The sequence below is a fragment of the Mus caroli genome, unplaced genomic scaffold (assembly GCF_978045245.1).
Source record: "Mus caroli unplaced genomic scaffold, Mus_caroli_1 scaffold_1, whole genome shotgun sequence".
Taxonomy (NCBI): Eukaryota; Metazoa; Chordata; class Mammalia; order Rodentia; family Muridae; genus Mus; species Mus caroli.
This window is the reverse complement of record NW_028227256.1, coordinates 137,653,173-137,665,776: the sequence shown is the minus strand read 5'-3', so window position 1 is coordinate 137,665,776 and position 12,604 is coordinate 137,653,173. Positions and strand designations below refer to the sequence as shown.

The window sequence follows — 12,604 nt, the reverse complement described above, 5'->3', positions numbered from 1 at the left end:
AGCATCCAAAAAGAAAGAAGACCCACTGAAAACTTTAAATACAGCAGAAGGCATCCTGCAACCTCCACCCCCACTCCACTCCTCCCCACACCCTCCAGCGATTCTTGGTTTTAAAACAAAAAGAGTTGTTTCATATTAGTCATGATCCCAGGTGATGTCAGTATTCCTTCCCTTCCCTTTTCTCACTCTCTACTGCTGTGTAAGAAGACTAGTTTCTCATAACAAATGTCTAGCCCAAGCCATCTTTTAAGCCCTATTGACAGGCTTAAACACAATCTTAGAGTAACTCAGCAGGACCTCTTAGGATCCAGTTTCCTCCAGCTCTAAGAATTCTTCAGACTTTGACCCCTGCAAGGTAAAAGGTGATGCTGAGGAATGTTCCAAGTTTCTTACAGTTCAAACCCTGACTCATTGCTTTGATACTTCATATAATATTTAGTCCAAGATTTTGTCCTATAAAATATAACCAGAATTGTGAAATTAGGAGATATCTCTAACGGGGAGTCTGAATACCTCTTGTCCATCTCCAACAGCAAAGATAATTCTAGCATGGAGACTTCTTACCACACCATGCAGAATTATTATCTTAAATATCTGCCCTAAAACCGAAAGTAGAAAACAGGAGCCTATACTTTTAGCACTGTTACTCTAAAATTAGTAAAGCAGAGCTAAATTTTATATTTAAATACATGTAAAATGCAGCTTGCAAACGTTTGGAGAGAAAAGTTATCAAAAGATTGAAAATGAAGAGAGATAGAAGGGTCGAGGATTCCTACTTTGCTCTCAGGAGATCCTGATCTTTAAGGGCAGAGCCTTGAAGGTAGATCACTCTCTGGGACCACATTGGAATCTGTAGCACTCTCCGAACTTGCACATCCATCTCCGTGGGACACAAAATCACCACATAATAATCCTATTTAAGGCATAATAAAAAATGGCACAGATACAATCACGCTTTAAGTAATCCTACACAAACTATTTAAGATTTTTTTCCAGCCGGGCGTGGTGGCGCACGCCTTTAATCCCAGCACTCGGGAGGCAGAGGCAGGCGGATTTCTGAGTTCGAGGCCAGCCTGGTCTATAAAGTGAGTTCCAGGACAGCCAGAACTACACAGAGAAACCCTGTCTCGAAAAACCACAAAAAAAAAAAAAAAAAAAAAAAAAAAGATTTTTTTCCTTTAATTATGATCACATTGTAATAAATTCTTAGTGATAAATAAAAAATGCATTTAAATTTAGAGAAATTGAATAAGAAATTGAATGGCACTATGATAAACATAATGTGAGAAATGCGGAACAGTCAGCCTGCGCTATTGCAATGGCATTGGTACCCCAGGAAGAAGGCATCATGGAGTACACTCCACCCACTCCTTCAGTTCAGTTTTCACCTTAAATTTAGTAAAATACACACTGAATGGGAGACAGGAAGATTCAAGAGTCAATGGATACTTTAAAGTGCTACTTTCTTAATGAAATTTATCATAGACATTTAATTAATAGTATGTTATGAACAGTACCTTATAGCAACTTCTGATGAACATTTGTATAGTTTGGAGTTTGTGTTCAAGAAAATGATTGGTGATAAAAAAAAATGGCTTTACATCAAAATATTTCAAAGTATATCACAATTTGTGACCTGGCAAATGCATCCAAAATGATAAAATGACTTAATCTACAAGAATTTATATTTCGCCGGGCATGGTTGGGCACGCCTTTAATCCCAGCACTCGGGAGGCAGAGGCAGGCGGATTTCTGAGTTCGAGGCCAGCCTGGTCTATAAAGTGAGTTCCAGGACAGCCAGAACTACACAGAGAAACCCTGTCTCGAAAAACCACAAAAAAAAAAAAAAAAAAAAAAAGATTTTTTTCCTTTAATTATGATCACATTGTAATAAATTCTTAGTGATAAATAAAAAATGCATTTAAATTTAGAGAAATTGAATAAGAAATTGAATGGCACTATGATAAACATAATGTGAGAAATGCGGAACAGTCAGCCTGCGCTATTGCAATGGCATTGGTACCCCAGGAAGAAGGCATCATGGAGTACACTCCACCCACTCCTTCAGTTCAGTTTTCACCTTAAATTTAGTAAAATACACACTGAATGGGAGACAGGAAGATTCAAGAGTCAATGGATACTTTAAAGTGCTACTTTCTTAATGAAATTTATCATAGACATTTAATTAATAGTATGTTATGAACAGTACCTTATAGCAACTTCTGATGAACATTTGTATAGTTTGGAGTTTGTGTTCAAGAAAATGATTGGTGATAAAAAAAAATGGCTTTACATCAAAATATTTCAAAGTATATCACAATTTGTGACCTGGCAAATGCATCCAAAATGATAAAATGACTTAATCTACAAGAATTTATATTTCGCCGGGCATGGTTGGGCACGCCTTTAATCCCAGCACTCGGGAGGCAGAGGCAGGCGGATTTCTGAGTTCAAGGCCAGCCTGGTCTACAAAGTGAGTTCCAGGACAGCCAGGGCTATACAGAGAAACCCTGTCTCAAAAAAAAAACCAATAAAAAAAAAAAAAACAAAAAAACAAAAACAAAAACAAAAAACCAAAGAATTTATATTTCTCTAGTAACTATTCCCTATTTGGTTGCTCTAAAATATATTTCTACAACAAAATGTCTAACTTTAGATATTGATATTGATATTAAACAGAGTTAGTCATTGTGAGATCATTTTTCTTCTCCATTTTTAATATATTATACAATATTTATAAAGAATATTAGAATGTATAAAAAAATGAAGAGCATAAAACAAGATTAAATACTGTTAAATCAAGAAATATGCATTTCTGATATTACTTATGGAATATATTTCCATTTATCACTGTCTTGAGTTTTAATCACACAAATTCATCTAGGAAATACAAAACAAATCCTTTCTTCTTTGAACTGTACTAACTACATTAAAGATTTATCTAAATGTACTTTGTCTTAACCACATAAATGAATATGAATACATAAATGAAATATATATAGGTTTTATGTACAAACACACACATGCCGGTTTTGGATTCATATTTATGTTTCTTTTCATTATTTTCTAATGTTTTATCATTTAAAAGGATATGAGTAGTGGTTGGTCACATTCCAAATCATAAATGTGCAAGAAGGAAATGTCCAGGGTGCTGGATGGCTTGGCAATTAAAAGCACTGGATGGTCTAACTCAGGACTTGAATTTGGTTCCCAGAACCCACACTGAACAGCTCAGAACAGCCTGCGAATCAACCCTCTGGGTTCTGACAGAGTCTTCTGGCTTCTGCAGCCACCCATACCCACAGATGCACACACACACACACACACACACACACACACACACACACACACACACACCAAAACCACACATAGCACAGAGACACACATGTAAACACACACATAAAAATTAAAACCTTACAAAAACAATTTCCCTACCCTTGCATTCCTATCAACAAAATTTATAACTACAATTTTCCAGATGATTTCATTGTTATATTAAAACTCACTGCTTCATGAAATTATCATTTATGCTCTTACATGAGAGGAAAAAAAAAATCCTCTAAGTCAAATAAATATCCTCCTTTCTAACAATAACAAGTCAAAACTGTCTTTTGGCATAGGTACAGAAGGGAACCTCTGGCTATTTCTTTCTTCAGCACTTTTATTATGTGTCCAGTTATATTTGTAGTCTTTCATTAACCCTTTTTATATATGGGTGCATAAATAAAAGTTTGCCAGTATGCAGACTGCAGTGCTGGTTAATGTGAGGTTAAGAATGACTCCGTATTGTGCATGAAATAATTCAAATGTACCTGTAGTCTTGGATGCGCATAGAACTCATTTAGAAAATCCATGAGTAAGTCAATCTTCAACGAGCTGACACACAGGACAACATGTTTCTCTGTCTGAGCTCTGTGTCGACTGTAGTTCCCTCCTGACTTTTGTCTCTCCATCCACAAATAGGCCAGCTGTTCAAACTGCAATGAATTTTCCACCCATGAATGAAAAGCATCAAATATGAAAGTGAAAGCCCTATACAGTGCCCCAACTGTTATTAGGTACACGGCATTTCTTACCCTTAAAACTGTTGAGTATCAAATTATCACTAGTACCCAACAGGGGATTTCAATGAGGCCCAGGGCTTCAGGTCTCCAAAGAAACATATTAGAATGATTTTACTATTATACCATCTCAGACCATGAAGGGGCTAGTCCATCTGCTTTGTATCCAGGAAAGTATGATGTAATATGCCATTCATTAAATATAGTTTAACAGTTCCACCACTTTTGCTCCCTTTAAGAAGTTTGCAATCTATGGCAAAGGTAGCTGTGGAATTAAGTGGCCAAGAGACTGAATTTTCTTTTCTTTTCTTTTCTTTTCTTTTCTTTTCTTTTCTTTTCTTTTCTTTTCTTTTCTTTTCTTTTCTTTTCTTTCTTTCTTTCTTTCTTTTTTTTTTTTTTGAGACAGGGTTTCTCTGTGTAGTCTTGGCTATCCTGGAACTCGCTCTATAGACCAGGCTGGCCTTGAAGTCAGAAATTCCTCTGCCTCTGCCTCCCAAGTGCTGGGATTAAAGGCATGTGTCACCATGCTCAGCGAGGCTGAATTTTCAACCTGGCCATTTAATAACCTGCAGAAAGGGCTTGATGGAGCCCAACTAGGAATATAAAGCAAACAAACTTTGCCTGGTAAGATTCAAGGACATTGAGTCTTCAGCCCATTGTGCCCATATAATGCAAGAGGAGGAAGCTGCATTAACATTTACAATGTCCCATGCTAGCAATATAGGATGACTACTAGAGTGAACTGGGTGGTATTTTAGAGTGTCTGGGAGCTAGGTATGACAGTGTGAATTGGCTAAGGTTGTATAATTAGCATGCAGGTTTAAGTTGCCTTTATCATACCGTATTTTTGATTTGTTCACTCATGGGAAACCAGGACTCATTGTAAAAAAGAACTGTAGACTAGTTATGGTTTATATCTCTGACCTGTGCGTCTCTCCAAACCCTTGATAATGAGCATGTGCCATGTCCACTGCATGCTTTAGTTGATAAACATAAGAAATTAATTGTAAACCCACTGCAATTTATGCGATAGGTTTTCGTTTCTTATTTATTCTTCAAACATAATCCTTAGTCTAACATCCAATAATTTAAATTAATTATTTAATGGTTAGCAATATCACGTAAACTACATTTTTTTTAAAAAGCTGAATAATTAAATCAAAATATGAACTATCACTTGTGTCAATGAGGGAAAAGGTGTCTAAAAAAATTATGAAAATATTTCTGTAATAGTGTTAGCACTTCCTTAAACTATTCATAGCATATCTTATAATATCAGTGTTAAACAAATAATCAGGTACTTTTTTATTAATATAGAAGTTTCAATTTTACATGGCTTTGCACACCTCTACAAAAGTTATCAGGGTTCTGTTTACCTGTATAGGGAGTACTACAAGGGCAACGCAGATCATAGCAACGACAAAGAGCTTGGAGGACCATGTTTCAGGAGTGACATCCCCAAAGCCCACAGTAGAAAATGTCACAATGCAGAAATAAAGGGAGTCAAAGAGATTGAGCTTCTTGCCAATTCGTTCTAGATGCTGAATCCCACAAATGCTTAAAAAACAAAAAACAAAAAGGAGATATTCATTAGAATTAAGAATAATGGAGACATTATTTTTCATATTGTTCTTTCAAAACCAAAAAATATTTTACAAAGATATTTTATAATTGGTCTATTTATATATAATTTTACCCAGAACAATATTGATTTTAACCACATAAATTTAGATGTGGTTTTATTTTAATAGCCAAAAAATGTTAGCTATAATAGATAACTCTTTTTTTATTAGGTATTTTCCTCATTTACATTTACAAAAGTCCCCCATACCCTCCCCCCCACGCCCCTACCCACCCACTCCCACTTCTTGGCCCTGGCATTTCCCTGTACTGAGGCATATAAAGTTTGCACAACCAATGGGCCTCTCTTTCCACTGATGGCCATCTAGGCCATCTTCTGATATATATGCAGCTAGAGACATGAGCTCCAGTGGGTACTGGTTAGTTCATATTGTTGTTCCACCTATAGGGTTGCAGATCCCTTTAGCTCCTTGGATACTTTCTCTAGCTCCTCTTAAAGATACTTAGTGCATGTGAAGGCAAAACAAACCTATACATTTCTAAGTCTAATTAATACCTGTCAAAATAGAAAAAAGTCTTAAAAAGTTATTGTTTAATTTAGAAAAAAGAAATGTATATTAATGCATATGCATGCATAGATATATTAATACTATAGAAAATATGTGTTAACAACATTCAAATACAGGTTGAACACTGTTGCTGCCAAAACACTAGTTAATATTCATTATCTATTGTAACAGCCCTTAGCAGGGGTGAAGCTTAAAAAAGTATTGAGGACACCCCACCCCATCATTAAATGGATTATTGCCATTGTTGTGGGAAGATCTTTGCTGTAGAAAACATATTTTGTACATAATGTTTCTTTATTCCTCACAATATTTTACTTTGTTCCTAGCATTTTTCAATGGAATAAAAAGAACTCACACAACTTCAAGCACCTTTATGTTGGATGCCCTAGACTTTAGAACTGTGATACAACAAATTTCTGTCATTTTTGCCATGCTGCAATCTAATACACAAGTATACCTCAAACAAAAGCCTACATTATAATACATATACAGATAGCACCTGGTACATAAAAGGATTCAATATATAATTTCTTAATGATACAAGGTGTCCATGAATTAGAATTACTAGAATAGAAATAGACACAGCACCATTACTTGATTGTAAAATTAAAATGTAGAAATTCATGATTGATAAATATGTTGTGCATATGGAAGGGTTACAATAAATTTGGAACCCTAAAACCGGTATGCAACCACAATCATTTGCACAAGGATGATTCTTATTCATATAAAAGTATTAAAATATGGGAACTTTATGGGATGAAAAAATCATGAGGGTGGTAGTCTCACACATGAGGATACCCACTCTTATGACAGGAAGATAATAAGTACACCAATCTATTCAGTCATTCTACATTCTGTAGTGTGATAAGAGAGCAAGAAGACATTGTCTTTGATTAGAGAGAAGGCCCTCACCAGACCAATAGGGCCAGACCTTAATATGCGGCATCTTATCATTTGAATCTGTTAAAAAGAAAGTTCATGTAACATATAAATTATTCATTTTCATGTATATGAACAGAAATGAGCCAACACAGACATCAAAACTAAGAACTGGGTTTAGGCTTAATAAACATGTATACTTGTTGAACCAGTTTTAGGAATTGAAAATTTGTAGACGCTAAAAAGCTGGAAACATGGAGAAAAGAACTATTGCATTGAATTGTGATGATGGCAATTCTTTCAGGGTTCATGAAAATAGAATTGTAGCACAAGATTAGAGAAGAAGTCAGTAAGTTGGAGAAAGAAATGGATTTTTTTTTTTTAGAAAGCAGAAGGAGGCAATATTTGTAAGACAGCATCATAACTATAAAGCATTAAGTCCATGACTTTATCGAAGCCAGAATTTAAGAATGATAAATTAGAAACTTAGGGAGATTCTCTAAATATTTTGGATGTTTCATGGCATCTCCTGAAGGTATGCTAAAGTCAGAGAACATAGAAATGGTTTAAAGATAGATTTTATAGACAAAAGGAAAGCAGTGTGACCTAACTTAGAAGATTATCACCCTAGTCAGATTGTGAAAATAAAAATGGTTCTCATTAGAAAAAGTCCCAGGGTGGGAGAGTAGTAGGAAAAAGGAAGCCAGATGTTATTCATCCACACAATAGAAGACAGATCCTGAAATCACTCCAGAGATTGTTGAAAACATCATGACTACTCAAAGCCAACAATAACATGGCCTGGGATTTTATAGTTGTTTTAAGTGAGTAGCCCAAGGCATGTACAGAATTTCTGGGTTATGTCCACAGTAACCTTAGCTCTCTGATTCCTTCAATGTGACACAGAGCTCTTGATTTTCTTTATTGAGTCCAAGTGCAAGACTACATAAGAATGTGTTTGATAAGATTCCTCTAGAAGAAACAGGTAATAAATAATCTTTGGCAGTGATCTCTTTGGAAAAAGTGAGCAGCTGTTCGGAGCATATAGTTCTGGAAGAGTTTCTTCATCTAAATAAAAAAGAAGGTCTTCTATATTTCTGCTCAGGGAGAAGTTCCTTAATACAGTAAGGCCCCAAGAGGATAATGTCTAGAAAGAATTAAGGGTGAGGCTTCATCAGAAAACTCAATGAACAGCAACAAGCATGCAACACCTGGGAGAGCTAGCACTCCCAGACTCTAAACTGCGAAGATTCCTGTGTGGACTGTTGCCAGAAAAGCCTTTCTGATGAGGCTTTCCAAGTTCTTAAGAACAAACTCTTCAGCAGTTTCTAGAACTTTTGATGTGGAGGAAACTATCCTCAAGTCAAAGGATATCATGTTTCAATTACCAGGTTTTGAACTTAATTGTGGATAGAATAAATTATGATTTAGAACTACTGCTGTAATAAAATGTGTTTGCTCATTTTTTAACTGTTTTTAATTCAGAAAAAAGTATGGACTTAAATGTGTCCTCTCAAATATTGAGGTTGGAAGTTGAATATCAAATGCAATAGCATTAAGCACTGAGACTTTTATAGAAGTCAAGTCATGAGCACAACATTTGTGAATAGGACGTTAGAAATGCAGAGAACACTCATCAGACATTGAATCTGTGGCTCTTGGCCTTGAACACTCAAGCACTGAGATCTGAGAAATAAAATCATGCCTCTTAGAAATTACCCATTCAGAAGCATATGTACAATAGCAAAAATAGACTAGTACAGTTAAATGTACTATTCTGGAATTAAAGAGAGGACAATGTAAGGGGTGCAGAGAGAACGAGAAGAAAGAAAGGAATGCCATGAATCAAGAAAAGGAATCAAAGACTGATAGAAGATACCAGCATAAACTGAAATAATCAGAGTGAAAGAACTCAAATGAAAACAGCACCCAGGATTGTGTTTATGAAAATCTCAAGAAAAGAGACAGAAAGCAGTTTAGCAGCTCGCCTTGCCTGCAAGTGTGGTGGGATAAGGTTCTAAGTAAATATGATAAAATATGATTGAATTTATACTTAAGATGTGTGAATTTAACAACGTGTAAATTATGCTTTGGGAAATCTGTTAAAACTCTGTATACTTTTGGAAAGCCACTACAGTGTCTGTGTGTAAGCAAAGTCCTCCTCCGAGGACAATAAAGAGCTAATGGGTTCAGAAGATTTGATTAGGAACTTTGAGTCACAACTGCTCCCAAACCAATTAGAGGTTTTTTGTTTGTTTGTTTGTTTGTATGTTTTCTTGGTTGCCCATAGGTAATACTGCCAATGTAATTAAGCTATCAAATATAATCTCATACATCCAATGAGAAGAAGTGGATGCTAATAATAGATGTTCCTTATATAATGAGTGATTTGGTTCAGCACTCCCAGACACCCTTTTCTCGGAAATGCTTTTCAAGCTGAGGCTGGACCTGGGCAAGTATTCTTGGAGAATGCTCTAATTAGATTAATTACACATTAAAATTGATCTTTGATGACAAATACTCATTTCCTAATGCAAACATTTGTTATCTAAGATAAATTACAAAATATCACCCCTGTCCATCTTAGCATTCAGTTTGTACTTTTTTTGTTTGTTTCTTTTTTTCTTTTTTTTAAGATTTATTTATTATATATGTAAGTACACTGTTGCTTTCTTCAGACCGAGAAGAGGGTGTCAGATCTCATTACAGATGGTTGTGAGCCACCATGTGATTGCTGGGAATTGAACTCAGGATCTCTGGAAGAGCAGTTGGTGCTCTTAAACTCTGAGCCATCTTTCCAGCCTTGTTTGTTTGTTTGTTTGTTTGGTTGGTTTTTATTGTTTTTATTTTTCAAGACAGGGTTTCTCTGTATAGCCCTGGCTGTCCTGGAACTCTGTAGACGAGGCTGGCCTTGAACTCAGAAATCCACCTGATTACGCCTCCTGAGTGCTGGGATTAAAGGCATGCACTACCACTGCCTGGCCAGTTTGCACATTTTTAAATGTAACTCACCCATGGTAATCTCATTTTATTCAAAGGTAGATTGTACATAATTTTGACATCTGGTTTAAAATGGCCAGTTGGACTGTTTAACAATTTTTCACAGATTTGTGGTATACTAGGCTTTAAGAAACTTTATCAGCTGTTTTCTGAAATCCTTGATCAACAAATAGAGAAGTTAGGTTACTGTATTGTAAGCCGTGAATTGAGCCCTAGATTAACACCATGAAACACCAAGCCTAGCCATCTTGTCTTTGTATGACAATGTTGGAAGAGTATGCCTGTCTGCAATGGGCCTACACAGGACTAGGTGTGTTAATATTCTATCATTTGTTACAAAGATATGGAACTACGATGTCCAGTGCATCCTTGCTGAGTTAGTGTCTACTGATGGAGTTCAGGAAAGACATTGTATTTGGTTGTATACCCACTTATCAGAAGGCCAGTCTCCAGTGGATAATTGTGAACCCATAATCATACAGAAGAACAAGGCTTAGCTCAGTGTGCCTCAAAACAAAACAAAATAAAAACATGTGAATGTGGAAAGAAGATATTCAGGATAATAATGATGTGAGGAAGAAGAGAACAGTAATTATAATGCAAAGTATGTATATGAAATTGTCAAATAATGAATTCAATAAAATTATTTTTAAAAAGCATGCACACACACACACCACAAACAATGTGGAACTGGTAAACATGCTTAGTGCCTTTGTTATGCTTTGAGTGTCACAGGTGCACACATATCTCAAACTCATTGAATAGTCATATTAAATATATGCAGTTTTAGAAATTAACTACTTTATAAATGTATCAATTTTACAAATATTTAATTACCCTTATATGAGGTATGTAAGAATTATAACCAAGGAAACATGCCTTTGTTCTTCAGCCAATGGCTATTTTTATTTTTTGCATCTATTTCATTTAAAAATTATGTAAATGATACTGGGCATGGTAGTAGATGGTTGTCATTTCAACACTTTAAAGGTGGAGCCAACAGACCTGGACTTCAAATCACCTATAGCTTTACTGAATTTGAAGCTAAGCTGAGTCACACAAGGCACAAGATCTTGTTAAAAAAAATGGAAGTGTGTGTATATGACATATATTTGAATTAAAATTATCTATATCATATAATAATTAATAACTAAATCATATAAATAAAATGTATGCAAGTAAATAAGCTATGAGACACATATAGTTCAAAATACCAATAGAATTTATAGTTCATTGACTTATTCAACAAATATTTGAATGATTGAAATAACTATTTACTAACCAAATGCTAGAACTTCAGTCTCTTATATATCCTTGGTAGTAAATATTACAATACTGAATTGACTCACCCCCCAGCTTATATGAACCAATATAGCCAGGAAAATGTTTGTTTTACATTTTACAGAAAATGAAATATCTACCAACGTTAGAAAAGGATCACCGCAATGACCTATAATCTATACTTCACTGTCCCTTTTTCCCCCCAAATCTTACCAGTTTTGCTCTCATTGTCAGGTGTGTGTGTCTGTGTGTGTGTGTATGTTGCTGTGTGTGTTGGTTTGTGTGTGTGTGTGTGTGTGTGTGTGTGTGTATGTGTTGGTGTGTGTATGTAGTGCATCCTTGGCTTTTTGGTAGGTTTTAAAGATTTTGTAGAAATAAGAACATGTATACTATATTTTTAAAACATTTTTAAATTCATTTATCTTAATAATTACTTTGAAAATTTATTTGTTCTAAGTTCTTTAGAAACCAAAGCAAATATCAAGACATCAGTATTACAAAATGTCAGACACTAAACTACTTTAATTGCACAAAATTCTCCTATACTCATTTTCTGATGCCCATTAGAAAGAGTTGACTTGGTAACATGGTATTTGCATACTTTTATGGAAAAGGAAATGTTTTGTATTCAGCCCACACAGAGAATGTTTTCAGAAACAACTGTAATTTGTTTATTTATTTGCTAATCTTTCAAACTAATTGCAAATGTAGATTATTCATATTTAAAAATAATTCATCCAATTGTGAGAAAGCCATCAAGAAATAGTGCCTTCAAGATAGCTAAATAGATCATATATTAGCAGTGATTAAGGCCAATACAAACAGAATACCGGAAACACCTTATAGAGTACAAAACATTTAATACTGAGCTTATGGAATTATCACTTTACCTACAACTCTGAATCTTACAAAATACTTTACAAGGACTTGAAACTATTAAATGATGAAAATATACTTTAATATAGATAACTATCTCTTCATTCACAGATACAGAGCTGCCATTATTAAAGGAAACAATGCTTTTCTCTCATCACATTTGATGATTTTCATATTTTGTATCTCTATGCAGTGAGGCTTTAAGTAACAAATTTACTGATAAAAGAACTGTCCTCAAATATCATATATTCATAATAAAAATATTCTATTTGCTTTTAAATAAAAAGATAGAACTTTTCAATCAGTTAGGTACAGGTTAAAACCTTTAATTATGTCCATAATTTAAGAGAGCTA

General features: G+C 34.8%; 1 protein-coding gene across 6 annotated transcripts in view; it reads right to left on the bottom strand.

Annotated features, from left to right (window-relative positions):
• Kcnt2 (potassium sodium-activated channel subfamily T member 2) overlaps nt 1-12,604 on the bottom strand; it is a 381,807-nt gene that overhangs the window by 197,946 nt on the left and 171,257 nt on the right. For all 6 annotated transcript variants that reach the window (XM_029477039.2, XM_029477031.2, XM_029477035.2 and 3 more), the window contains 3 exons: nt 5,438-5,618; nt 3,813-3,977; nt 777-913 (listed from right to left, as the gene is read on the bottom strand). In XM_029477039.2, the coding sequence (XP_029332899.1) occupies nt 777-913; nt 3,813-3,977; nt 5,438-5,618 (483 nt within the window). The remainder of the gene's footprint in view (nt 1-776; nt 914-3,812; nt 3,978-5,437; nt 5,619-12,604) is intronic.